The sequence below is a fragment of the Sciurus carolinensis genome, chromosome 2 (assembly GCF_902686445.1).
Source record: "Sciurus carolinensis chromosome 2, mSciCar1.2, whole genome shotgun sequence".
NCBI lineage: Eukaryota > Metazoa > Chordata > Mammalia > Rodentia > Sciuridae > Sciurus > Sciurus carolinensis.
This window is the reverse complement of record NC_062214.1, coordinates 89,839,738-89,863,309: the sequence shown is the minus strand read 5'-3', so window position 1 is coordinate 89,863,309 and position 23,572 is coordinate 89,839,738. Positions and strand designations below refer to the sequence as shown.

The 23,572-nt window shown below is 48.7% G+C and overlaps 2 protein-coding genes across 4 annotated transcripts; one reads left to right on the top strand and one right to left on the bottom strand.

Moving 5' to 3' along the window:
* Window positions 1-92: 92 nt before the first annotated feature.
* Slc51b (solute carrier family 51 subunit beta) lies at window positions 93-8,249 on the top strand. Its single transcript, XM_047542339.1, has 4 exons — window positions 93-231; window positions 5,258-5,472; window positions 6,405-6,495; window positions 7,853-8,249. The coding sequence occupies exons 2-4, from the start codon at window positions 5,376-5,378 to the stop codon at window positions 8,058-8,060; spliced, it is 396 nt and encodes a 131-aa protein (XP_047398295.1). The 5' UTR covers window positions 93-231; window positions 5,258-5,375; the 3' UTR covers window positions 8,061-8,249.
* On the bottom strand, window positions 7,489-20,788 carry Rasl12 (RAS like family 12). Of its 3 annotated transcripts, none has more exons than XM_047542336.1 (5): window positions 20,363-20,780; window positions 18,701-18,757; window positions 13,547-13,620; window positions 12,625-12,815; window positions 7,490-10,105 (listed from the first exon to the last, which is right to left on the bottom strand). In XM_047542336.1, exons 1-5 carry the CDS (start codon window positions 20,463-20,465, stop codon window positions 9,730-9,732), a joined length of 801 nt encoding a protein of 266 aa, XP_047398292.1. In that variant the 5' UTR covers window positions 20,466-20,780; the 3' UTR covers window positions 7,490-9,729. The 3 variants fall into 3 exon arrangements, with proteins under 3 accessions (XP_047398293.1, XP_047398292.1, XP_047398294.1); XM_047542338.1 differs by having other exon boundaries at window positions 9,711-10,101; window positions 20,363-20,788; XM_047542337.1 differs by lacking the exon at window positions 18,701-18,757 and having other exon boundaries at window positions 7,489-10,105; window positions 20,363-20,786.
* Between the last annotated feature and the right edge of the window lie 2,784 nt (window positions 20,789-23,572).

The window sequence follows — 23,572 nt, the reverse complement described above, 5'->3', positions numbered from 1 at the left end:
TCACCCCAGAGTGGCAGCAAAGACACCAAGCCTGGGCGTATACTAAGGGCAGAGCTACCAGATGGGCCTAGCTGCTATAGCCTCTGCTGGCACTGCCCCCCAGGCCACAAGTGCACCTTTCTAGGGATAGTTCAGGTGCAAAGACCGTCCTGTGAGGAGGAAGAAGAGGACACCACAGAAATCAGTGCTGCACCCATTAGCAGATCAAGGCCCCAGGAACCAGGATCCAGGGTGAGTGTTCTCAACCTGCCATGGGGATGGTGGTTCAGGGTTTTTGGCAGAAATCACAGCCCATGGCAGATGGTTAAGCCCTGATTAAAATTCAGGGATTTCCCAAAGGAACCTAAGGAGACAGGAAAACTAAATGCAGTATGATGTGTTGGATGGGATCCTGGAATGGGAAAAGGACATTAGGAAGAAAAGAAAGAAATCCAAATAAAGCATGAAGTTTAATTCAACAATAAAAGAGTAATAATATGATGTCACTCTAGAAGTGAACTGCATAAGTCCTCGGGCACTTATCCTTTGTTTCTGGGGGCATCTGATGCAGGGAGGGAAGACTGACTCTCAGTTTGAATTTGTAACCATTTTTGTTACAAATTTTGTTTTTTTGTTGGTTGATATGTATTTACTATGACATTTGTATACATATTTACAATACATACTCCACGTGGACATCAGCCTACCTGCAACTCTGTACATATATTTAATTAGTCTCATTAATTAAATATTCAAAATCGGAATTGTTGTCTCAGAAGGATACAATAGAGGCTGGCAGTGTAACTCAGTGGGTGAGCCCTTGCCAAATATGTGGGAGGCCCTGGTTCAATCCCCAGCAAAACACACACACACACACACACACACACACACACACACACACTCATTGAAAATTCATACAAGCTGGCACGGTGGCGCACTTCTGTAATCCCAGCATCTTGGGAGGCCAAAGCAAGAAGATGGCAAGTCCAAGCCAGCCTGGGTAACTTAGACCTTGTACCAAAAAAAAGGTGGGTGGGGACCGGGAGTGTAGCTCAGTGGTAGAGCAGCCCTGGGTTAAATCCTCACTACAAACTATAATTACATGTATTGTCATGAATGTAGGGCATGCTTGCAAAAGGTCTATACAATACCAAAGGGTTCAAAGTGAACACCCCATCCCACTTCCCAGAGGGAGACAGTTTTCAATCCTGACTGCCACATGCTTTTCTCTGTGGTCATGGGGATTAGCATATGGGACAGGGGCCTTGACTGATGTTACTGATTAGCCTAGGCGCAGAGTTTGGATAGACTAGCGTGATCCTTAGAACAGTGTTCTGAACAGTCAGTTGGAGCTGGAAGACAAGATCACATCTGTTAGCCACTCTGTAACTTTGTCTTTCCATTATATCCCTCTGATGAGGAAGCAGGTAGTAGACATCTTAAAAAAGGTCTTCCCCCCTGACTTCCATGTCTGCCTTGACACATGATCACTCACATATGAAAAATCTCAACTCGGTATTATATTCATGTCAAAATATTTTCCCTTAAAATCTATTGATATTCCTTCAGTTTTCTCAGAGCAGTTTCTCAGTTTTCTTAGTGCTGGAGAAAAGGCTGGTGTCAATCTAGTCCTTTGGTTAATGTCAGTTTTTCAGCTTGGCCCTCAGTTGTTTGTGAACACACCTGACTGAATGTCCAAAGGCTATGAGGCTGTTGAGCTCCTGGGCTTGCATCACTGACTCCCTCTCTTTACCTTTCCGTTTTTCTTACCAGGGCTCCATGCCATGTTTTCACAGCGAGTCTGCACCTCACCCTTCTGTTTGATTTCTCTGGTTATTTTTATCCCCATTCCTGCTCTCTTTCCCCCCTCTCCCAGAAACAACTGTCCTAATGTGTTTAATGTGTGTCCTTTTAAAAATGGGTTCTTGTAAAATAGGTGTTGTTGCTTGTGTGTATATATTTTGAATATTCAAACACGTTGTGATAGATCCCTCCTGAGGATCATTCTTCTAGTACTTTCTCAGGAGCAGGACTGCAGTGTCATAAGGTGTCTACATCTTATTTGACTTATTTTCTCTGCAGGTGGTTGCCCCATCCTCCACTCCCTCTATCAATTCCTAAGGCTATATACCCCCCCATCCAGCTTTCAAACTATGCTAATCTCCAACAGATGTCAAGTAGCATCTAATTTTTTTCTTTTCATCCTAATTACCAAGGATTTTGAATGGTTTTTAAAAATATTTCATAGTTGTCAATGGACTTTCATTTTCCTTATTTATATGTGGTGCTGACAAAGCCAGTTTGTCACACATAGTAGGCAGGCACTCTACCACTGAGCGGCAACCCTGGCCCTGAACATTTCTTCATATGCTTGCAAGCCTTTTGAGTTTCCTACTTTGTAAATTGCCAGTTTACATCTTCCATCAACTTGTCTATTGAGATTCCTGTCTTTTCTTGTTGATTTGCAAGAATTCTTTCTATATTCTAGATATCAATCCCATCTTGGTTTTAAGCATTGCAAGCACCTTATCCCAAATGGAAATGTTTTTGTTACTTTATTCAAGAATAGGTATCTTTAGTTTTGATGCAAAAATGATTCATATGATTTTGATTCATAAATGTGTGCTGTTACTGAATGGTTGAAACTTTCAAGGTTTTATTTAGGAAAATAAATAAAATATTTGCATTAATTTGATGAAAATTCATAAATGTGTGCTGATATTGAATGGTTTGAACTCTCATGGTTTTATTTAGGAAGTCCTACCTACCTTCTACTAACTTTCTAATTTGTTTTTGTGATACTGGGGTTTGAATTCAGGCATGTTCTGCCACTGAGCTACATTTCCAGTCCTTTTATTTTATATTTTGAGACAGGGTCTTGCTAAATTGCTCATGTTGGCCTCAAACTTGCAATCCTCCTGGATCAAACTCCTGAGTAGCTGGGATTACAGGCATACACCGCCATATCTGGCCTTACTTTGTATTACTCCTCTAACATTTAGGTCTTTCATTCACTCAGCCTGTTTCTGTAAGTGCCATTTGTTAGACATGCATCCCTTCTGAGTTTTCCCATATGGTAAGCTGTTTTCCCTATACCACCTAGTAAATAATTGTTATTGGAGTCCTTGGCTGCAGGGGACCTGACTTTGGGGAGTCCCAAGAAGTTAGGTCTGGCTATTCACCCCAGAAATCAAATGGAAAGAGTATTGGTGAAAGGCAGGAAAGGAATTTAATCAGTAGAGCTATATTGGGAAGACAAGGGGGATCAAGTGTTGCAGCTGTGTCTTTGGAGGGTATTGATATGAGCTCCAAGATTACACAGGGAAGGGGACAAGAAGAATACACAGCCAAGCAGACCTGGTCAGTTGGGTCTGGTTGATCATTATCTCAGTTCTGATGGCACCGAGTCTTATCAGTGTCAAGGAAATTACTGCTGCAGAGGGGGTGGTAATGGAAATCTCCATTTGGTGCCTAGGAAATTGCCTGCTGCTCAGGGGCACTCTCGTTTTGCTTCATGTGATGTCTATCAGATCTGTGATCCTGGAAAGGGGGGCAATTTGATTCCCATGAGATGATTGCTCCTGTTTAGGGGAGCAGTCATAACATGGGGTGATCTGCTTGGAAGGCTCCACTGTTTCTGGAAATAAATTTAGGGCGACGACTGAAGACTTCTAGGCGCCACTCCAGGGATCTGAAACAGGATGTTGTAAAACTGGTAGTTGATAATTTGTTGAAAATACCTTAGTTACTCTTATCTTGGCATCTTCATTCTTGAAGGGAGAGGATTACCAGCTTTAGATGGATGCTCCTTAAATAACTAACATGCTTAAGTACAGAGAGTTGAGCAGGAATCTGATCCAGAGTTCAAGGCAAAGGAGACAAACAAAATGAAGGCAGAGATGCAGGCTCTTGTCCTGCTTTTAGTTACCAGTGAGGCATCTGCAGGTCCAAGTGAAGACTCAGTGCTTTTTTGCAAAAACAATCTCTAAGTCCCTACTATAATTCTTCCTTTCCCTGACATTGATAGAGATATTGTATGTGAAGTTCCCATGTGTACATAGGTCTTTCTCAAATTACTGATTCCTTGGTCTCATGTCTGGTCTTGTGTCTCCCTATTTGGTTGGGCTAGTCTCTCCTCTTCATCCCCTGCCCCCAGGTTGACTTAGCTACTTGAGATTGTCTGAGGTTTGGTCAACATAGATAGCTTAACTGCTTTATTTTGCAGGGATGGAAATAAGCTCAAATTAAGGAAGGGATTTGTCCAGGGAAGATGGGAGAGAGGGAGCAATGGAGGGAAGCATAAAGAAAGGAGGAAGGAAGAGAGGGAGGGAAGAAAGGAGGAAGGACGGGGAGAAGGTTAGACTCTGTGAAGTACTACTATAATCTCAGTGACTCAGGAGGCTGAGGTAGGAGGATCACAAGTTCAAGGCAAGTCTCAGCAACTTAGCTAGACCCCGTCTCCAAGTAAGAAATAAAAAGGATATAATATAGATATAATTCAGTGGTACAGCACTGCTGGGTTCAATCCCCAGTACCAAAAGAAAAAGGCAGGCAGGCAGGCAGGCAGGAAGGAAGGAAGGAAGGAAAGAAGGAAGGAAGGAGGAAGGAAGGAAGGAAGGAGGAAAGATATATATATATATATATATATATATATATATATATATATATAGAGAGAGAGAGAGAGAGAGAGAGAGAGAGAGAGAGAGAGAGAGAGAAAGGAAGAAAGGAAGAAAAGAAAAGAAAGGAAGGAAGGAAGAAAAAGTTCTCAGGGGGTTGCTGAACTGCAGGCAGTACTCTCCAAGTGGGTCTGGGGTAAGGTAGCCCTGGCAGCTACCTTTCTCTGGTTCTTCTTTTCCCAGCCCTTGGTCTCAGGTGAGCCAAGCCTCAGCTTTGTCACATGGAGAGACAAAGGCCTGTGATTGGTGGGAGATGCAAGTTGTTAGGTGGGATAATTTGCTAAGGAGTGCTATGGGTGTGAAGTGGGCAGGGGATGCTGGGCAGGCGAGAGAGGCAGGGATTCCATGGAACCACTGCAAGGTTGCATGGCCTGTCACTGGCCCAGTCCTCTTCAACCCCAGCTCGGTACTTCTCCTCTCACATGTGATGAGTTTTAATAAAGAGTTGAGTCATTCCTACTTCTATGGTCCCGGGTCCCACCTGCTCCTGGAGTGAGACTGTTTTGGCCCTAAAACCCTGGGCCAGAGAAAAGCTGTGTTTTGCCCAGAAGGGAGGTAAACTGAGTTGGGATATCCAGTCATGCTCTCTGCTTTGTCTCCAGGGGTCTTCAGGGCTTCTCTGCTCAGGGACCAGAACCCAGGAGAGGACAGGAAAGCAGCTGTGGCCAAGGGGCTTAAGGACTTCAGTGCCAGTAGCCTACCCTAACAAGGGCAAAGAACATGGACCATAGTGAAGAGGTTATCGGAGACCCAGCTGGCACTGTGGTGCCTCAGGAGCTGCTGGAAGAAATGGTTTGGTTTTTTCGTGTAGAAGATGGTAAGTGGTGAGGGGCTGGTGAGTGGTGGGTGGTGATACTCCCCAACACACAGAGTAGGATTTGGCCAGAGCCTCTATCTCAGTCTCCTCCAACACATCAGTGAGCACATTTCCTCCAGGACAGGGACTGACTGAGACCAGATGTCTCGCTGTCCAGGGTTTGTCTGAACCTCACCCTCCTTTTCTCAGGGTGTGGTCATTTACTTAATACATACCCAACTGTATTTATTAAGGTCCTACTGGGTGCAGTTCTCAGCACCAGGATTACAGTAGTGAGTAAAACAAAACTCTCTGTCCTTGTGGAGCGTACATTCTAATGGATAGTAAATAAACAAGGCAAGTGACTAACACATAGTGTATTGATGTGTAATAAGATGAAAAATAAAGCAGAGAAAGAGGAGGGAATTAGCCATGTGGAGTATAGGGAAGAACACTGTCAGAGGAACAACCATGCAGAAGTCCTGAGGCTGAACCCGCCTCATTCAGTATTGTGGACAAACCTTGAGTAGCCAAATTCAGATTAGCCAGCTTATGATCCATCTGTAGGCAGTGTGACCGTCACTCCTTCCCTTCCTGCCTTCCCTCCCTTCCTTCTTTCCTGCTTTCCTTATACTACACAGGGAGGCAAAATGGAAGATTGGGAAGTTGGTCTTGACTCACCTCTTCTCCCCCTTGCTCCCTTTCCCCCACTACTCTCCAACTGCAGTGCCTCCCCCTTTAGATCAGGGCTTCTCTAGGGTAGGAATGGTGTTGTCCCCCACCTCTGCCACTGGGAGTTCCCCTAGGACAAGGTGCTCTTCATCCTTAATGATAGTCTCCATGGCAGGGCACAATCGATGCTGTGAGCTGGTCTGAGCCCATGCCCCAACTGGGAGTGGGCCTGAGGAGCACCTGGCCTCTCCTCAGGCTCTGTCCGGTGTGTCCCTCCTCAGGGTCTCCTTGGAATTATTCCATCCTTGCCCTGGCGGCTGTGGTGGTGGTCATAAGCCTCACCCTCCTGGGAAGGAGCATTCAGGCAAACAGGTGAGGAGCTGGTCTGGGGTAGTCCTGGAGGGTAGGGGCCCTGCCTTCCCAGAAGGAAGGGGTCATTTAGGGTCTGTGGCTGTCTACCCTTTGGATAAAATGCTGCCTCAGGGTCGAGAACCCAAAGCTGTTAAGAAACCAGCAAATGGGCTGGGGTTGTGGCTCAGTGGTAGAACGCTGCCCGGCAGTGTGAGGCACTGGGTTTGCTCCTCAGCACCACATACAAATAAATTAAATAAATGTATTGTGTCCATGAACAACTAAAAAAGAAAGAAACCAGCAATTGTTCTTGACTACCATTCCCTGGCTCTGACCAGCAAGAGGCAGACCCAGCGGGTAACCATTAAGAAGGTGTCCTTGCCCCTCTCCCCCTGTCAGGGAGCATCCCCTAAGCAAGTCAAATGAAGCAATGTGGCCACCCATGGGAGCAGCAGAAAGTGACCTGTACCCTCTGTGGCTCAAGGGATTCTCTGGACACTCAGCTCTTAGCACAGATAGATCCCCCCAGGAATTTTAGGGATACCTTAAGTGAAACCAGCTTGGAGAGAGGATAGATTTGTGGGAGTTATTAGAAGGAATGCCAGGTCGTGGATGTGGGTGGTGGAAGCCAATGAAGGTGTTGGGCCAGGGAGTGAGGTGTGCAGGCCAGGGTACACTGGTGGTGTGGGTGGGCTGGTTTGGAGAAGGAAGCATATGGACACAGATTAATTAGAGATTTCCTGCAGCAGCTCAGGGGGTAGGATGAGGGGGGACAAGGACCTGTACTAAGTAGGATGACAGTCCTGGGGAGCACAGTGTGGTTTGGTGAGAACACAGGACTAAGAGTGGGGAGACTGAAGCGTACAACTCAGGTATGTGCTTCTTTGTCTATTTTTTTGGTACAGAGGATTGAACCCAGGGGTGCTTAACCACTGAGCTACATCCACAGCCCTCTTTTATGTAATTTTTTTTTTTTTTTAAATTTTGAGGAGGGTCTCACTAAGTTGCTTAGGCCCTTGCTAAGTTGCTGAGGCTGGCTTTGAACTTGGAATCCTCCTGCCTCAGCCTCCCAAGCCACTGGGATTACAGGTGTGCACCACTGCACCCAACCTCCTTTGGTCTCTTTAAGCTACATTTCCTCATCTGTAAGGGGGGATGTAATAAAAGCTGGGCTCACCGGTAGCAGTGAGGATTTGATATGATGCACATGCAAGTATAAGGTGCTTATTGAAGGGATGTCAAACCACAACCACTCCTCCCAAACAGCTCCCAGACTGCACATTGGGTTTCCCCCTCAAATTCTCTAACTCACTGGGGAGAGCCAGTCTTGCTCCAACTCCGCAGCATCTCTGAACAATACTGTTTCCTCCCCTCCCAGAAATCGAAAGATGCAGCCACAAGAAAAGGACACATCAGAGGTCCTGCATTTGGATGAGTCCAGAACCAAAGAAAACAACAGCCTCAATAACCTAACAGAGGGGCTGCTCTCAGGAAATCCAAACTCGGCCCAGGTGGGAACTGAGCTAAAAGAGAAGGATGCCTCAATGGTCCTGCTTCCAGATCCACCAGAAACTGAGGGCCAGTAAGTGCTCAGAGTATGTGCCATCCCCAGCCAGGCATGGGCTCCTGACCTGAGCTCAGCTCAGTGGCCTGGAACTTCTCTGGTTTTAGTATCCCCTAGGAAGTCTAATGTTTTTATTAGCAGATACAATGACTGAACTGCAATCAAACTAAAATTTGTTATTTAAATAATATTTTATTAAAAGCTTCTGGGAGTGGGCAGCTGGAAGTGCACAGTTTGTTCAAATGGTGGTGGTCCACAAACACACAAGTGGCTTGGAGTGAAAGTGTAAAATCCCTAGCTGGCCTGTGGGTCAGGAACCCTGACCAGGACCCTCAGTATGCCATCTTGAGTATTCATGGACTCCCCCTAACTTCAACTTCTCCATTTTGGGAGTGGGGCTGAAGACTATGTTAGAGATGTTTCCAATCCAAGCTCCTGGGACTGCTGGCTGAGAGGGGAAGGAGCAGAATTCCAGGGTCGGAATCCCCTGTTGGCTCTTCCACCCCCCAGAGTCCTCTCCTGTACCTGCTTATCTGCTGAGGGTTCATGGTAAGCAAAGTTAGGAAACAACTGCACTCCCTGCCTCTGAGAGCCTTCTCTTGCTAACAGTGAGATCCCCAGGAGTATCCTGATCCCAGATCTGAGCCATGGTGTTGTGGCATAAGCTCAGTGGCAACACCACGATTTATGCAAAAATCTGCTTCATTAACCCCAAATGCTCTAGGTTCTGTCTCCAACCCACTGCTGGGAGTCCTGGGTCCTGCCAAGCCAGACTACAAACAGGTATGCTGTTTCCATCTATGAGTGGGCAGGCCAACAGTGTCCACCAGGTGGCAGCTGATCCTACCAGCTGTGAACTCCCTGGGGCCCTGGGGAACTGTCACTGGAGAGAACTCTGTCCTGCAGTTTTGGTCATTCAACTTGAGGAAGCTGGTCCTGAGTGTCTGTGAACAGAGTCTTTAACAAAGGTGGGACAAGAAGACCCTGAAAGCTGGGAAGAGTGCTGGAGTCTCCCTCCACCAGGCGACCCACAGCCCCCTCCCTTTGACCCTCATGGAAAGGCAAAGTGCTGGCAATACCTCTGCCTAGGACTCTTCCCTGTCCAAGCTTTCCTACAGAATTATTTTAACTAAATTGTCTTCAGAAAAACTCCAGGGTTTGCTGCCTGGGGCTTCTGTGAGGTCCGAAGATGATGGTGGCAGGGCCAGGCTCTGGCCTCTGAGCAACCGCTCTTCTGTTCCCTTCCACCAGGTGGTGCCAGGCTCGCAGGACCATCCCTCCTGCAGACTGTTCTTAGCTTTCAAATGGACAGGGCCTCTCGGAGCTGTCCATCCACTAGGGTCCACAGTGGGAAGGCAGGGGTCCTGGCAGCAGGATGGACATTCCTGATCAAGGCTGACTCCAGGTTTCTGGGCTGTCGCAGTAGCTGTTTCCCTCCAGGGTCATGGATGTAGTGGTGACCATGAAAACCAAGGTCTGGAGGGCAAAGAAACAGCATCCCTACCTGTCCCTCCAACTCATACAGTGAACTACTGAATGTAGGGTCACTGCTTCGTGCTGGAGGTGGGGCCAGCTGTCCACCAGAGGGTGAGGGCCATTGGTGCATCAGAGGAAAAACTGGTGGTGACAAGCCAGCCCCTGTTCTGCAGCTCTGCCCAGCAGCCAAGCCCAGGGTTCCTGAGGAGGGGCTCTCAAAAGATCTTGAAGCCCTTCAGTAGGGTCAGGGTTGGAGCTTTGCGCTTGCTCTGGGCGCGGGATGACTTCACAGTGACCAGCTTGGCCTGGGCCACAGCTGGCATCTCCTTCAGGCTGACAGTGGAGAGAGTGTTGAAGGTGCAGCTGGCCAGCCCGTGCCGGGCGGTGAGTGGGGCCTGGTGGGAAGGGGCCCTCTCCTCGGAGATGAAGAGTGGCCGGGCCAGGGGGCTCTTCTCCAGCTCCCGCCGCACTTCCCGCACTGCCTCATGGAAGACGTGCTGCACGTGCTCAAAGTCCAGGCAAGCAGAGACCTCGAAAAACAGGCACCCGAACCTGTTGGCCAAAGCTGCACCCTCAGCCTTGGTGACCTGCCTGGTGAGGAAACAGGGCGAGGCAGGGAGTCAGGAGTGTGCAGCTCCGAGTCAGGCAGAGGGGCTGTGCCCAGCTTCCCACCCACTGGCTGGGCGCCTGGGCCCATCTTCATCACTCTGAGTCTGTTTGCACATCTGTACAATGGGGATGACATCATGTGCCTCTCAGGGGTGTTAGGATTAAGAAAGACAATTAGTGTCAAGTGCTTAATGCAGAACCTGGCACAGAGCCAGTGCTCAATAAATGGTAGCTAATGTCGCCAAAGCCAGAATTTAGGAAAAAACATGAGGGTAAGAAGCTGCTAGACCTACCAGTGGCTAGAGGAAGAAGGCCACTCTCAGCCCCACCTCTCCTCTACCCCAACATGGGTCCCTTGGTCAGGAGATGGACCATAGAGGTGATCTAGGGCTCAGCTCTCAGGGCTCATGGGGAGTTCTGTCTGCCTGCCTGGGGTACAGTTGGAGAGAACAGGGGTGATGACATTTTGTAATGAGCAGGGGGAAACAGGAGGAACAAGCCCTACTCCAACTGGGCCCTACACCACCTCCTATGATGACAGGATAGATATCTGAAACTGGGAAGTTTTCTGGAAGTTTCTGACTTGAAAGTTCAGGGAACTGAGGCTTAAAAAAAAAAAAAAAAGATTGGCTCTTGGGTAGCTCAGGTGTCCAGATGAGAGAAGAGACAGAGGTCCCTGAGGTCTTAAGGCCAAGGTTTCACTGGCTGAATCCTCCTGACTACCACCTGACTGCTGGGCACTGCTGAATGTCCCACCTGCCATTCCTGAGGACCATGGCACAGCCCATGAGGTGAGAGGAAACACCAGGCTGGGTAGTGGTGGGACAAGACTAATTTGGCAGGAGCAGGGGGCTGGAGTAGGCTAGTTGCCCAAAGTGCTGTTCTATGGTGGGTGGGTGTGTCAGAGAGAAACGCACCCACCACTGGGACCAAAAGGGTCATGGGCAGAATATCTAATCACTTCCCACCCAGGGCTGGTGGTCTGTATGTGCGCTCACTGCTTTCTGAGGGTCCCCTTTTGAAAGAGAACTTGGTATATTTGCTTTTATGATGAGCTTGAGTCTACAACTCTGTCATTGTGGGGGCTTAAATAATGAATTTTCAAAAACAAGAACCCCATGCATGCTCACATGGGGGTGACACAGGCACATGACATTACTCCTTTCCTTAATTGTTGCAGCCTAGTGAACATTTTGTCAGAGGTTTGGAAATCTCTAAACCACATTCTCACTCTCGGCAGCAAGACAATCATGGTGACACTGACAAATGCTTAGCTGAAAGAGTCAATGTGCCAGGGAGCCCTGGTCCACCAATGCTGGGCCTTGACCAAAGAAGGAAGTCGGGGTAAACCGTCATGGCATGTTCCTAGGGAACGGATGTTGTTTCTCTCAAGCCCCATATTCTTAGCTAGTTGCTCCCACACCATTTTTAGACAATCCCTTTGGCAAAGACTGGGGTCAAAAGAGTGGTCTGTAGTTTTTATCCCCCATATTAAAATCTGGCCTATTCACAATCCAGTCTTCTGACCCCTCCTTCCAGGTTCTGCAATTCCTCAAAGACAGCCTTTGGTGGTTTTAACATCACACAACTTCCCTCATTCCCTGAGACAAGAATTTGTCTGGGTCTGAGGATTGGATGGCTGTTGGAGTCACCTTAATGAGACCCTATTCATGAAACCCCAATGCCCTTCTGACTCATTTTAAACAAAAGGTCCTTTCCTGCTAACAGCAGTTACAGGGTCTTTGGGGCCTGGGAAATCAGGAGTGAGCAGCCACAAGCAGAGCATGTGGTGGGAAGGCTGGTGGAAGGTGCCATACCTGGCAGTCCAGTGGGATTACTCATCAAGTATAGGTACCACTGTCTCCAATGCCTCAGGGTCAGGCAGGTGATGTGAATGCATGAAGAGGGTGAGGGACAGGCCTCTGGTGACTGGAGGGAGCATGACCCACCTCAAAGTATTCCAGTTTCAGAACTTTTAAAACACTGTGTCAAGCCAAGCAAAATATGGCTGCAGTGTTCTGTGGTCATCTGCCCTCTGGCCCAGTCTATGACCTCTGATTCAAGTCCAGGAGAGAACCTGCCCTCAGCACAGCCAACTGGGTGGGTTTGGGTGAGGCAAAAGCTGGGTGGACCAGAGCAGACCCCTGATCCACAGAGCCAATCAGAGGTTCTCCCTGGAGTTGGCCACTGAATGACCAGTCAGCTGCTAGGAGTGGGACCAGAGGTCACACAGACTCAAGCAAGAAAGGGTGGGGCTGAGAGAGACCATGGAGACCCAGGAGGATAGAAGGAGTGGCTTCTTTCCTCACTTCTGGGAAGTCAGTTCCTGTGTGGCCCAGATGCACCTCCCTTCCTCTCCTTGTCTGCTGGGAAGACCAATGCCCACAGTCCCTTTTACCTAAATTCCAGGGGGTTGCTCACCAATGCCTAGAGAGGCCACTCTGCCATTACAAATATGGAGAGTGGGCTCTGGAGATGAGGGCCAAGCTGCCTGTGCTCACCTGTACTGAGCCATGTCCAGCTTGTTGCCCAGCAGCAGAGTGGGGTAGCTGCGCTGTGTCTCCTTGGCGTGCAAGGCCAGCAGCTCCAGGTAGCTGCTGCTGCCCTCAAAACTCTGGCGGCTCTCGAGGCTGTAAACTACCAGGAAAGCATGGGCCCAGTTCAGGTAGCGCTCGCAGTTCCTGGGGGTATCCTGAGGTGAAGAAGTGGAGTCCCCCCTCAGGGACAAGAAGATTGGGGTAAAGGCCTTCACCTGAGCTGCCCCCACACCCCCTACTCCCAGGTCTTTGTATATTGTTCCCCAGCAGAGCCCTTTTCAAAGGAGCACTTGAGTGTGGATTTGGCTTGGCATGAAAGGAGGCATTGTCTCATGAACCTCCCTCCCACCACGCAGCCAAAGACCAGAAGACCTTGGCTCCTTGGGCCCAGAGCCAAAGACTCTGGCATGACCCCTACAGGGACTTGCTATCACTGGGCACCACTGGTTTTGGGTCAGGTTCATGCTGTCCCTTTGGCTTCAGAGAGTAACTGGCATCTGGTCTTAACAGAGGGTGGTAAGGACACAGGGGTTGGGGGTGGGGGGCATGTGTTGGAGGGACTTGGGTCAATGGGCTCTCATCAGGAGCTTTTGTATAAACAGATGTGCCCCAGTCTCTGTATAATGAGCAAAAAGCCCCATAGTGCAGAACCTCAGACCTGATACTAACAATCATCAGGTCCCACCCCCCCCCCCCCCCACCCCCGTTCCATCCCATTCTTCTCATGTAGCAAATGAAGGATTCAGGTCTACAGAAGTCAGTGCCTCATTCAGGGTCACACAGCAAATTGAAGATTAAAAGAGATCCAAATTCCCCTCTGAGGCCAGGACTTCCCAGGAGGCGGCACTGATTCTTGGCCCTCCATGAGTAATGGGGGTAATGTTACCGGGTCTGCAGTGTCCATGACCCTCAGATGGACAGGCTGGTGGTCCACAGTCTCCTCAGAGTTGTAGGTGTCCTCTGCAACACAGATGGTCAGATAGATCAGAGGCAGGGCAGGCCACTCAATAATAAACTGAGTCTATGTCCCACTTTCCCTCTGTGCTGGACCCCTGTGCAGCCTTGAGGGGACCTTAGGAGATGCTACAGGGCTACAGGAGCTGGAACCACTCTCACCTTCATGGGGAATGCAGGAGAACCTCCCACCAAAGAGATGCTGCTTTGCCTGTAGAGCTCAGAGCATCAGGCCACTCATATAACATACCCCAGGACAGACTGTATTGTAGGCCTATACACAAAGCCAACAGGGCAGAGTGTGTAGCCATGAGCCCAGAGAGCAGGAGAGGCTCCAAAACTGCACTGCCAGTGCCCCTAACCCCACCCTCCAACCACAGTATCAGGCCTGCAGGAACCCCCAAGGACAATCTCCTGCCCCCAGTGGGAGAAGAAAGAAAGAAGAACTACAGGACATGATGGAGGCAGGGCCGTCAGGCCTGGTTTAGAAATTCCAAAAGGTTTTACAAATAGTCTTTGTCAACATAACAGCAGAGGATTTTAAATTTTAGTTAGTTTTTGGTGGCCAAGTCGCTTCAGCTCTTGGGGGCTATTTCCTCATTTTAAATGGGAATAATATGGTAACATCACTAACAGTTTCCAAGTCTTGACTCTGTGCCAGGCATGGTGTGAAGTGCCTGTCCTTGCATTAACACGTTTAATAGTTCCACTGCCCAGGGCTGTGTGAGACCTTGATGGACCCCCTTGGGCATGGGGCCTGGCCAGCCACAAATGCCTGGAAAGGGCAGTGGGGACTGGACCTCCAAGGTTAACAGGGCAGGCTCACATTCCTAGGTGATTTTTTTTTTCCTTTTGAAATACTTTTAGACCCACATAGAAACTGCTAGATGGTACAGAGGTCCTGTGCACTCCTCTCCCAGTATGAACACCCTGTACCGCCACCATACAGTTTCCAAACCAAGAAACTGCCATGCTATGAACTGAACTGCTGACCTTATTTGGATTTCACAAGTTTTTATTTCTAAATTTTTTTTGTTTTTGCTTTGTTTTCAGTTCTTATGACCTCAAACCTCAAAGCAGTAAACAGACAGGGGTCAGGCATGCAAAGGGAACATCATTGCCATATTGGCAATGGATCTTCCTGCTCCTAATCTTCCCCTGTGCAGGTGGCACGTGTGTGTGTGTGTGTGTACTAGGTTCTCACCTTTCTCTGGATGCCCCTGGGGCATGTCATCCCCAAGACCCCTCCGGATACAATTGGGCTGCTTTCTGCCTTCCTGGCAGCAGCCTCTGTGAGAACAGCACCCCAGCCCTGGATGAATGTACAGTCAAACACTTCTCTCTGAGGGCTGCTGGCAGCCGAGCAGGCCTGGACACACTCCAGGTCCACTAGCATCCAGCATGAATCACAGACAGCTCCTCGTCCCCAGCCTGCTTTGGGGACTTGGATAAATAGCTGCTCTTATGCAAAGATAAAAAAAATCTAATGGAAAATATGCCCCAAATGTTTAACTATATTTGGCCCAAGAAGAGCTGTCCCTAGATGCCTACATCTTGTTCAGATTTATCTTTATTTTCCTGCCAAAGTTGTCCAATGCACCCCTTGTAGGGACTCCCTCCAAACAGGCACAGCATCCTACCAGCCCAGTGAAAGGTGTTAGCCTAAACTTGGCCATTCTCTGCCCCCAACTCCAACAGCTTTTTGAGTTAGCTGTAGCTTCATTATAGAAATATGAAAGAGTGAGACCCAGAGAAGGATAAAACTTACAGAAGGCCACACAGCACCCTCTCAGTGGAAGGAACTTGATCTTGAGCCTTCCAGGCTGCACTGCCTCCTCACTGCCCCCACCCACCCACTGCCACTGCTGCTGCTGAAACCAGCAATGGGACAGTGGCTTGAATGTTTAGAATGTTCCAGCAGCAGGGCAGAACCTCCAAGGGATGGTAGTGGCCTCCAGCTTGTGTGAGCAGACTGTCTCAGCAAAGCAAGAGACCAAAGGCCAACCACTGCTTGGGGGAGCAGCCAGTTCTCCAGCTCTGAGCAGAGTACAAGGGAGGACCAGAGGTGCCCAGTCCAGTGGGGCGTGAAGATATGCGAGCTGGAAGAAGCCTCAGAGGGCATCTTGTCCAGCATCCCCTTTACAGGGGAGGTGACTGGCTTCAACGGTTGGGGTTGTGAGGATCCTTACCCATTCACAGTAATGTAGTCTTCCCTGACTCGGGGCACTCTGGTGTCCTTAAATACAGGTGCTAATTACTATTCTGTGAACTTCAATGCTGAGAGAAGAGCCCTTTCCCAAAATATTTTTCTTTCATTTACAGTAAAGATAATTTTTTAAAGGCATCAAAGAAGCTCTGGTCAGAGTGTGCATAGGGTGATGCTTCAGAAATGATAACCATGTCCTTGCTGGAATAGGATAAAGGTAAGAGATAGGGGCAACAACAGGCACTGTCCCCTGGCTGAGCCAGAGAGATGCCCCAGCCTTTCTGGGAGAGAACTTTCCCTGGAGACATGTGCTTCCTTCTGCAGGGTCAACACAGGCACTCAATTTTCAGTTCCTACCAGCTCTAATAGTTACAGCCCAAAACAAGGCACAACTAACACAGACAGAGCACAGTCTATTATCCCATTTTCCAGATGGGGAAAATGAGGCTCAGAGAGCCCAGAGCCATACAGACCTCTGGCTCGAGGCCCTCTATAGCAGAAGGTTGCCCTCAGTGAAGCCCTGAGGGGTCTCCTGATCCTAGGCAAATCACTGATCCCTCTGCCTCAGTTTCTCAGCCTATACAGTGGGGATGATAATAGTAGGAATTCTTCTCTGAAGGGTGATCCAAAACCAAAATTCAGCATCACAGTGAAGAGCATCTATATTGTGTCTAGTACTGTGCAACATGCTGGGCCTAGGCATGTGTCTCCCCACTCAAGGGGCTCCCAAATGTGATCAAGCTCTCAGGAGACCCTGGAGAAAGCTAAAGAGGTGTTCTAGCAACATCTTCTTGATGCTTACTCTGCCATGAATGTCCAAAATCTTCTCCACAGGAGGAAAGGCTCTGGTCCCACAGTTTCAGCTGCTGCTGAAACCAGCAATGGGACAGTGGCTGGAATGTTCAGGCTGTTCCAGCAGCAGGACAGAACCTCTGAGGGATGGTAGTGGCCTCCAGCTTGTGTGAGCAGACTGTCTCAGCAAAGCAAGAGACCAAAGGCCAACCACTGCGGGTGGCTGTCCCCCACCTCAGACGTGTGACCACCCATCCCACTGTCAGGTTGGAATTCCACAATTACTCAATTAGGAAGCTCAAAGCAGCTCTGTAATGGGCTCATCTGGTGGGACTTGTGTGAAGGGAATGGATTAGGAGCAGGGAGGAAGGGACACTAGAAATGGGTTGCCAGAAAAATCCAGGCTTTGTGGTTAACTTGAATCTCAGATACACGAGGAATAATTTTTGGTATAAGCATGACCTAGGCAGAACTAGGAACTAGAACAGTTGAACTAGGCAGAAAGTCTTTTGAGGCATTGCCCCTGGGAATTGCCAGGTGTCCACCCCCCAAACACCCTGCCTGTTCCCTTTCCTTCCCGCCTCCCACCCCACTATACTCAACTCCTTCCATGTTCTCCCTCTCCTAAGGACTACCCCAGCCAGCGTGCCACTGTCCCCCTCATCCTGCTCTCTCAAAAGTTGGCCTCTGCTGATATAAGGGGCTCCCCTCAGCCTTACCCTGTGACCTCTGTTCCTCAGACCTGTTCCCTTCCCTGCAGCACCAAGGAACAACTATGAGGAACAAACCCCTGGTAGACTGTCACCTCATCACCTGTCCCATTCCCCTGACTTAACCAGGGAAGCACTCCACATTCCCTGTTGACGCCTGGAGTTCTAAGATCTCTTTGGAAAAAGGGATTCTTTTCTTCAAGAAAAAAAAATTAAAACCATAAGGCTAAGTAGCTCGGAAGCCTCCTCTGCTGAACTGAGGGGCTGTTGGGCACCAAAGAGTTCAGGAGCTCTTTCCTCCAGGTATCCTAGCAGCCATCCATTGGGGGCTGCTGTGGGCAGTGCTGCATTGTGGGGTTTTTCAACCTGTGTTCAGAGCCCAGGGTTTCCTCTGAGAGCCCTTAGGGGGTCCCACCAATGCTTTATTCAATTTTCATGAATGGGGAAATCCAGCACCCATTTTCAAAATGTTAAGATCATTCAGACACCCCATTGTGGACAGTTTATAATAACAATGTCATAAATGTGAGCTTTAAATTACATTGATCCTAATAAAATTCCACTTTTGTTTGTCTTAGGTATTAGGGTTCCATATAACAGGTTATTTTAGAGAAAGGTTCTACTGCTAAAAATAATTTTCAGTATGATTCATTTGAGGGAATCTCAGATGCCATACATGGGAAGCCATTGAGGAAGATGGAAAAGTAGGCGTACATTGAGAATCTACTACGGATCAAGTTCTAGGCAAGATCTTTAACATGTGTTATTTCTTTAATCTTCATAGCAATTCTCTTAGATAGGTATTTGATGCCCATTTTAGATGGGAAATAATAGCCCAGAAAGGTTAAGTGACTGCTTCGAAATTGCACAGCTAATAAGTGGCAGAGTCAGGATTCAAACTCAGCTCTGACAGGCACCAAAACATCCCTTTTTTCAATATACTATGATACAGCTAAAAACAAACAAAAAACCAAAACAAACAAACAAAACAAGCCTAGTTTACTCATGTGGTTCAAAAAATTGGTTCAGAAGCTAGCATCACTAGAGAATTTCTCAAATGTCTTGTTCAGTTTTTCTGGAAAAGAACACTGAGTGATGATCTTAAAGAACAATATCTTTTTGGATGTGAATATCTTGCTATGTTTGTTTTTTCATTTTCAGTTTTTTAAACTTTCGTCACACCTCAAAATTTCGGGCAAGTCAGTTTCCCATAATTCTCTTAATTGGATCAACCATTAAGTTGTCTAGGATGGGCTATGGAAGGAACAGCTACTCCCTTCTGCAGTAGTGGTCAGAATCCACCCATGGGGTAGGTCCCAGGGGAGTACTCCAGTTGGGGCATAGGCAGCAGTAGGTCTAGGGAACAGAGGTTTCTTACCCAAGTTGGGGTCATATTCGCTGATAAACCTCTTGGTCAGAAACTTCACGGTCAGGGCTGCAAGAAGCAGAAAGAGGTGGGCTCAGTCTCACCTGCAGTACCTGGCCATGGGTCCCTGGAAGATGCCCCTCTCATTTTAGGGAGGCCTTATCTAACCTTCTGTGATCCTTGGCTGACACCAAGCTAAATTTTCTTGGGGAACCACACCAGAGAGCTGAGAAATTGGTTTGAAAGGCTTAGAATAAAACAGAAATATGGGGTGCCAAGTCCCACTAGGTGCACCCTGGGAGATTATATATATATAAATTTTTTTTAATGGCAAAAAACACAATGAGAGGCAAGTCTTAGGAATGTTTGTGTAGACCCTAACTCAGGGATTAGGACCCATGCAGTCAACTACTGTTGGGTCAGCCTGGCGAGACCCCAACCGAAGGGACATGTTCCCCATCCTGGACAAGTCACACAGATTCTGAAGCATGGGGCATTTATTCCAGCTTTGGCTGCAAGCCAAACTCTGCTCAGTAAGAGCAGAGTTGATCAGTGAGCCATTGCTGGGAGGGTATGAAGTCCCCAGTGCCTGGGCTTTCCAGGCAAGATCCCTGTCCTGAGTTAACATTCCAGTGCCCATCCTCCACATCTCAGATCCTGGCTCTCTCTCTTGGCCTCCACACCCCTCATGGGTATCTCAGCACAATGTAAAGTTCTAGAATGAAGTTCTCCTAAGTGCAGTGCATCAACAGGCTTCTGATTTTTTTCAGAGTTTAGCCACATAAAGGCAAGGGTCAGCCAACTATTACACTGGGCTCTTAAAAAGTAATGTGATATTGTGGAGAAAAATCCTTAAAATTCTTTCCTAGGATTCCTACCAGTGTCCATTTGGAAACCAATACCCAGGGGATACATATTTTAAAATGTAAATTCCTTCATTCATGCAGTTACTGGCTAAACTGTATCAGTGACAGAATTTCAGAGTAGCAAGCTAATATTCAAAGGGGCAAAGGCAAATCTTTTCGTTTGCACAACCAGATTCTGAGTCCCCTCTTTAAGTCAGAGGGGGGCTGGCTTCAAAATCAGAAAGTAACACCCCCAGTGAGTCTCAAAGAATACCCTGAGGAGGGAAGCTCACAGTTTACTGGGCTTCTGTTGGTCATTCACTAATGGCTCTAACTGGACAAACAGTCAGTGGAGAAGTCCCCTTCTGCCCTCCACTTTCAGCTGTCTGGAACTTAAAGTGGCAGGCAGAGGGGCAAACCCTTTTTCTGAGGTCTCTGCCTAGGGCAACAACTGTAAGAGTGGTGAAGGCGGAGTTCAGTGTTGACAGAAATTATCTTAATAGAAGCCCAAGGTCTTGGTTCATCAACAAGTCCCAGGCACGGAGGACCACAGTCCAAAGTATTTCCAGAAAGTTAATAGAAGGGTCTGACTTGAAACAAATACATTTGATTAAAATGTGCAGTTTGCCCAAGAATTCCAAGGAACTGGGGTGTGGAGTGGGGAAATTCTGATATCCAGGGGTATCTTGTGTCACCAAAAGTATCACCAAGGGACAAGCTCACCCAACCCTCCTGGGAAAAGAAGCCCCCAAAGCCAGTGAACCAACCTGTCCCCAGCCCACAGCGCCGTGTTCCCCATCCCTGAGCTCCCCAACCCCGCGCCACTCACCAGACTTGCCCGCCCCACGATGCCCCAGGATGGCTAGGTTGACCTCGAGGGGCGCGCTCTGCAGCCCGCTGACCGCGCGGGGCTTTCCGAACACCGAGGACATGGCGACACTGGGGAGTGCGACACGTGTCTTGGGCCGACGGGCCCCGAGTGCGCACCCGCCCGTCGGAGCCCTCGGGAGCGACCGCCCTGGCACCCTTGGGCGGACGCCGTGGGTCTCCGCGCCTCGGACCCGAACCGGAGCCCAGCGCTGGCGGCTGCGTTCCCGCGGCCCGGCGGGACGCGGCGCGGAGGAGGGGCCGCAGAGCCGGCGGGCGGGGCCGCCAAGCTCCTCCGCACTCCTTTTAAGGGCCGCGGGAGCCCCCCGCGGGGCGAGCTCAGCCCGCTGGGCCCGCGCCCGGCCGCGCCCCCATCGCCCGGCTCAGCCTTGAGGACCCCGGCGCCCCCAGGCTCCGCCGCGAAGGACCGGGGAGAGGGATTCTCGAGCGGAGGCAGAGCGAAAAAGACTTTTCCAAACCTCCACTTTCTTCACACCAGCAAGGAAATCCTCCCTTTCCTTTGTTCCACCGAGTTGGCTCCACCTTCTCCTCCAGGAAGCCTCCCGGGCTTGCCCTATCTTCAGGCTAGTCAGCTCAACCTGGGCTCTCTGCTTCCGCAAGCCGGCTCTTCCGTGTGGGGGCCCTAAGTGGCATCACTGCAGAACCCAGAGGGAGAGAGTTCCTACCAAGACTTCATGGCCAGTATGTTTACAACTTCAAGAAACCACATTCATCCAGGATTTCTGTTTCTCCCTGATGGGATCTAATGAGTTGCATGTGTTTGTGGTCTCTGGTGTAAATGGGGTATTTGTTATAATACCTGGCACCCCTCTTGCCTACAGTCCTGAAATTGGTGGTGAGCCTGGCAGGAGTCACCTGGTCATTTCCCTTGGATCTCAGGGTAAACCTGGTCATGCTGGACACAGGGAAAATGGCCCACACCAAGAACGTAGCCACTCAGGATCTAGGGCCAGCTCCTTCCGGTGAGTGATCCTGGACAAGTCACCTTCCTTTTTTTGTGGTCTGGAGATTGAATGCAGGGACACTTAACCACAGCCCTTTTTAAAATATTTTATTTAGAGTTAGGGTCTTGCTGAGTTGCTTAGGGCCTCTATAAGTTGCTGAGGCTGACTTTGAACTCTCTATCCTCCTGCTTCAGCCTCCCAGGCCGCTGGGATTACAGACCTGCTCACCACTCTGGGCTCACCTCACTTCTTTGGCTTCGGTGTTCCCAACTATGAATACTCGAGGAAGGGAAAATAAATCTAATAATCCATGATGTGACTCACCTAATAGAGACTGACAGAATCAGCCCTGGGCTCCAGAACTGAGTATGTTCTAGAACTCTATGGAGACTGTCTTTTGGAATGCACGCCAGGTTAGATGGTTAGCTAATCTACCCATCCATCCCACAAAAGAAACCATGGAAACCCAGGTCAGCAGGCAGAGGGTCCAGGGTCAGAAGAGGATGGGAATAACTTCTCTCCATCCAAGAAGGAAAATAGTTTTTCCTGTATAGGACATGAATATTGACTCAGGCCTGTGTTTCAGGGAGACCACAGTAAGCCAGCTGTGTTATTAAGGCTCTAAGGTACAGGGAGGAATTTGTTCAGATTACGTCCTTAGGCCAGAAATGCTAGCACAGCTAATGGCAAAGGGTTTTCCTTTTAGTTGAAGGAGTTGAGAATGTGGGGACCAAGTTGCAGCCACATCCTTGGGCTGGCCACAGTCCTGTGAAGACAGGCTGGTTCCAGAAGGGGTCTGTGGGGAGAAAACCAATCTTCCTGAAGGGCTGCTGGATCCACACAGACCCTGCAAACTTGAACTCTGCTACTTCCCAGCTGGGACTAGTGTGGGAATTATTTAATGTCATTCTGTTCTCAGTTTCTTCCTCTTTAAAATTCAGACCAACCAGGAGATGGGAGCTGTAGGTTCAGTGTGAGGTTGAATTCTAACCATCTGGGACTGTCCTTGGATGAAGTGAACCCCTGAACTTGAGAACAACCAAGGAGGTGAACACTTCAACACGTCAAGGAGATTTTGTAGAGGAGACTCCAGCCTGACTTTCAAAATGGGATGAGATGATTCTTAATTCCCTTTTAGTTTAGATATCCAGCTCGTTGTTAGTCAGTTTACTCAGGCCCTCAGTTGTCACAGCTGAGGGCTCAAAGTCTGTGGCTTTGGAGGAAGAGTGCCCAGTTCCTTTCCCCACCCTCAGCCTCTTTACCTGTGGGCTGCTTGTCCAGCACCCAGAGTTCCCACTGTGGACTGGAAAGACCTCAGGAATAAGTCCAATTACCATCAGACCCTAGAATAAACTGCTTTGCCTTTCCAGGTCTCAGTTTCTCTCTTTAAGATACGGGTATTAAGGGTTAGATGAGATAACATGAAAGCATCCCACCCAGAACTTGGCAGATGGCCCAAAGGAGCAACTGATAGCTGCCTCCACTCCACCTTCATGAATAGCACACACGCCTGGCCCACCTGCCAAGAAGTCAGTGAGCAGTGTGGTTAGTAGAAATATGGACACTTCAGCTCAAGAGATAGGTTATGCTGGGTGCAGTGGTGCACACCTGTAATCTCAGTGGCTCAGGAGGTTGAGGCAGGGGGACTGAAAATTCAAAGGCAGCCTCAGCAACTCAGTGAGACCCTGTCTCTAATTAAATATATAAAAGAGCTGGGGATGTGGCTCAGTGGTTAAGCACCCCTGGGTTCAATCCCCTGTACCAAAAAAAAAAAAAAAAAAAAAAAATCAAAAGAGAGGTTATTCTGTTATTCCTTACCCCACCCCATCATCTAGGCTCTTGTAGATGACCCTCAGGCACCCAAAATGCAGAAACTATGCATGGTTCCCAGTAATGGGCATGAAGCAGATACTCAGATGTCCCTGGAGTGAATAGGTGGAACATGTAGAGGTCTAGGCATATAAGCCATGTGAGGGTTTCCTGATGCCAGGTCCTAGATGGCTCCAGGCCACCAACCCCCAGGAATGATTCCACCTAAAGCTCAGCTTTTGGAAGCCCTTCATTATGTCACTGCTTTCTCTTGAGAAACAACATGTTCAGTGTTAAATTCAGAAGTCAAAGATGAACAGAACCTTAGAAATCAGATCCAAACTCTAAGATGAAGAACTGGTGCCTGGAGGGGCTGGGTAGCTCTTGCAAGTCAGTGG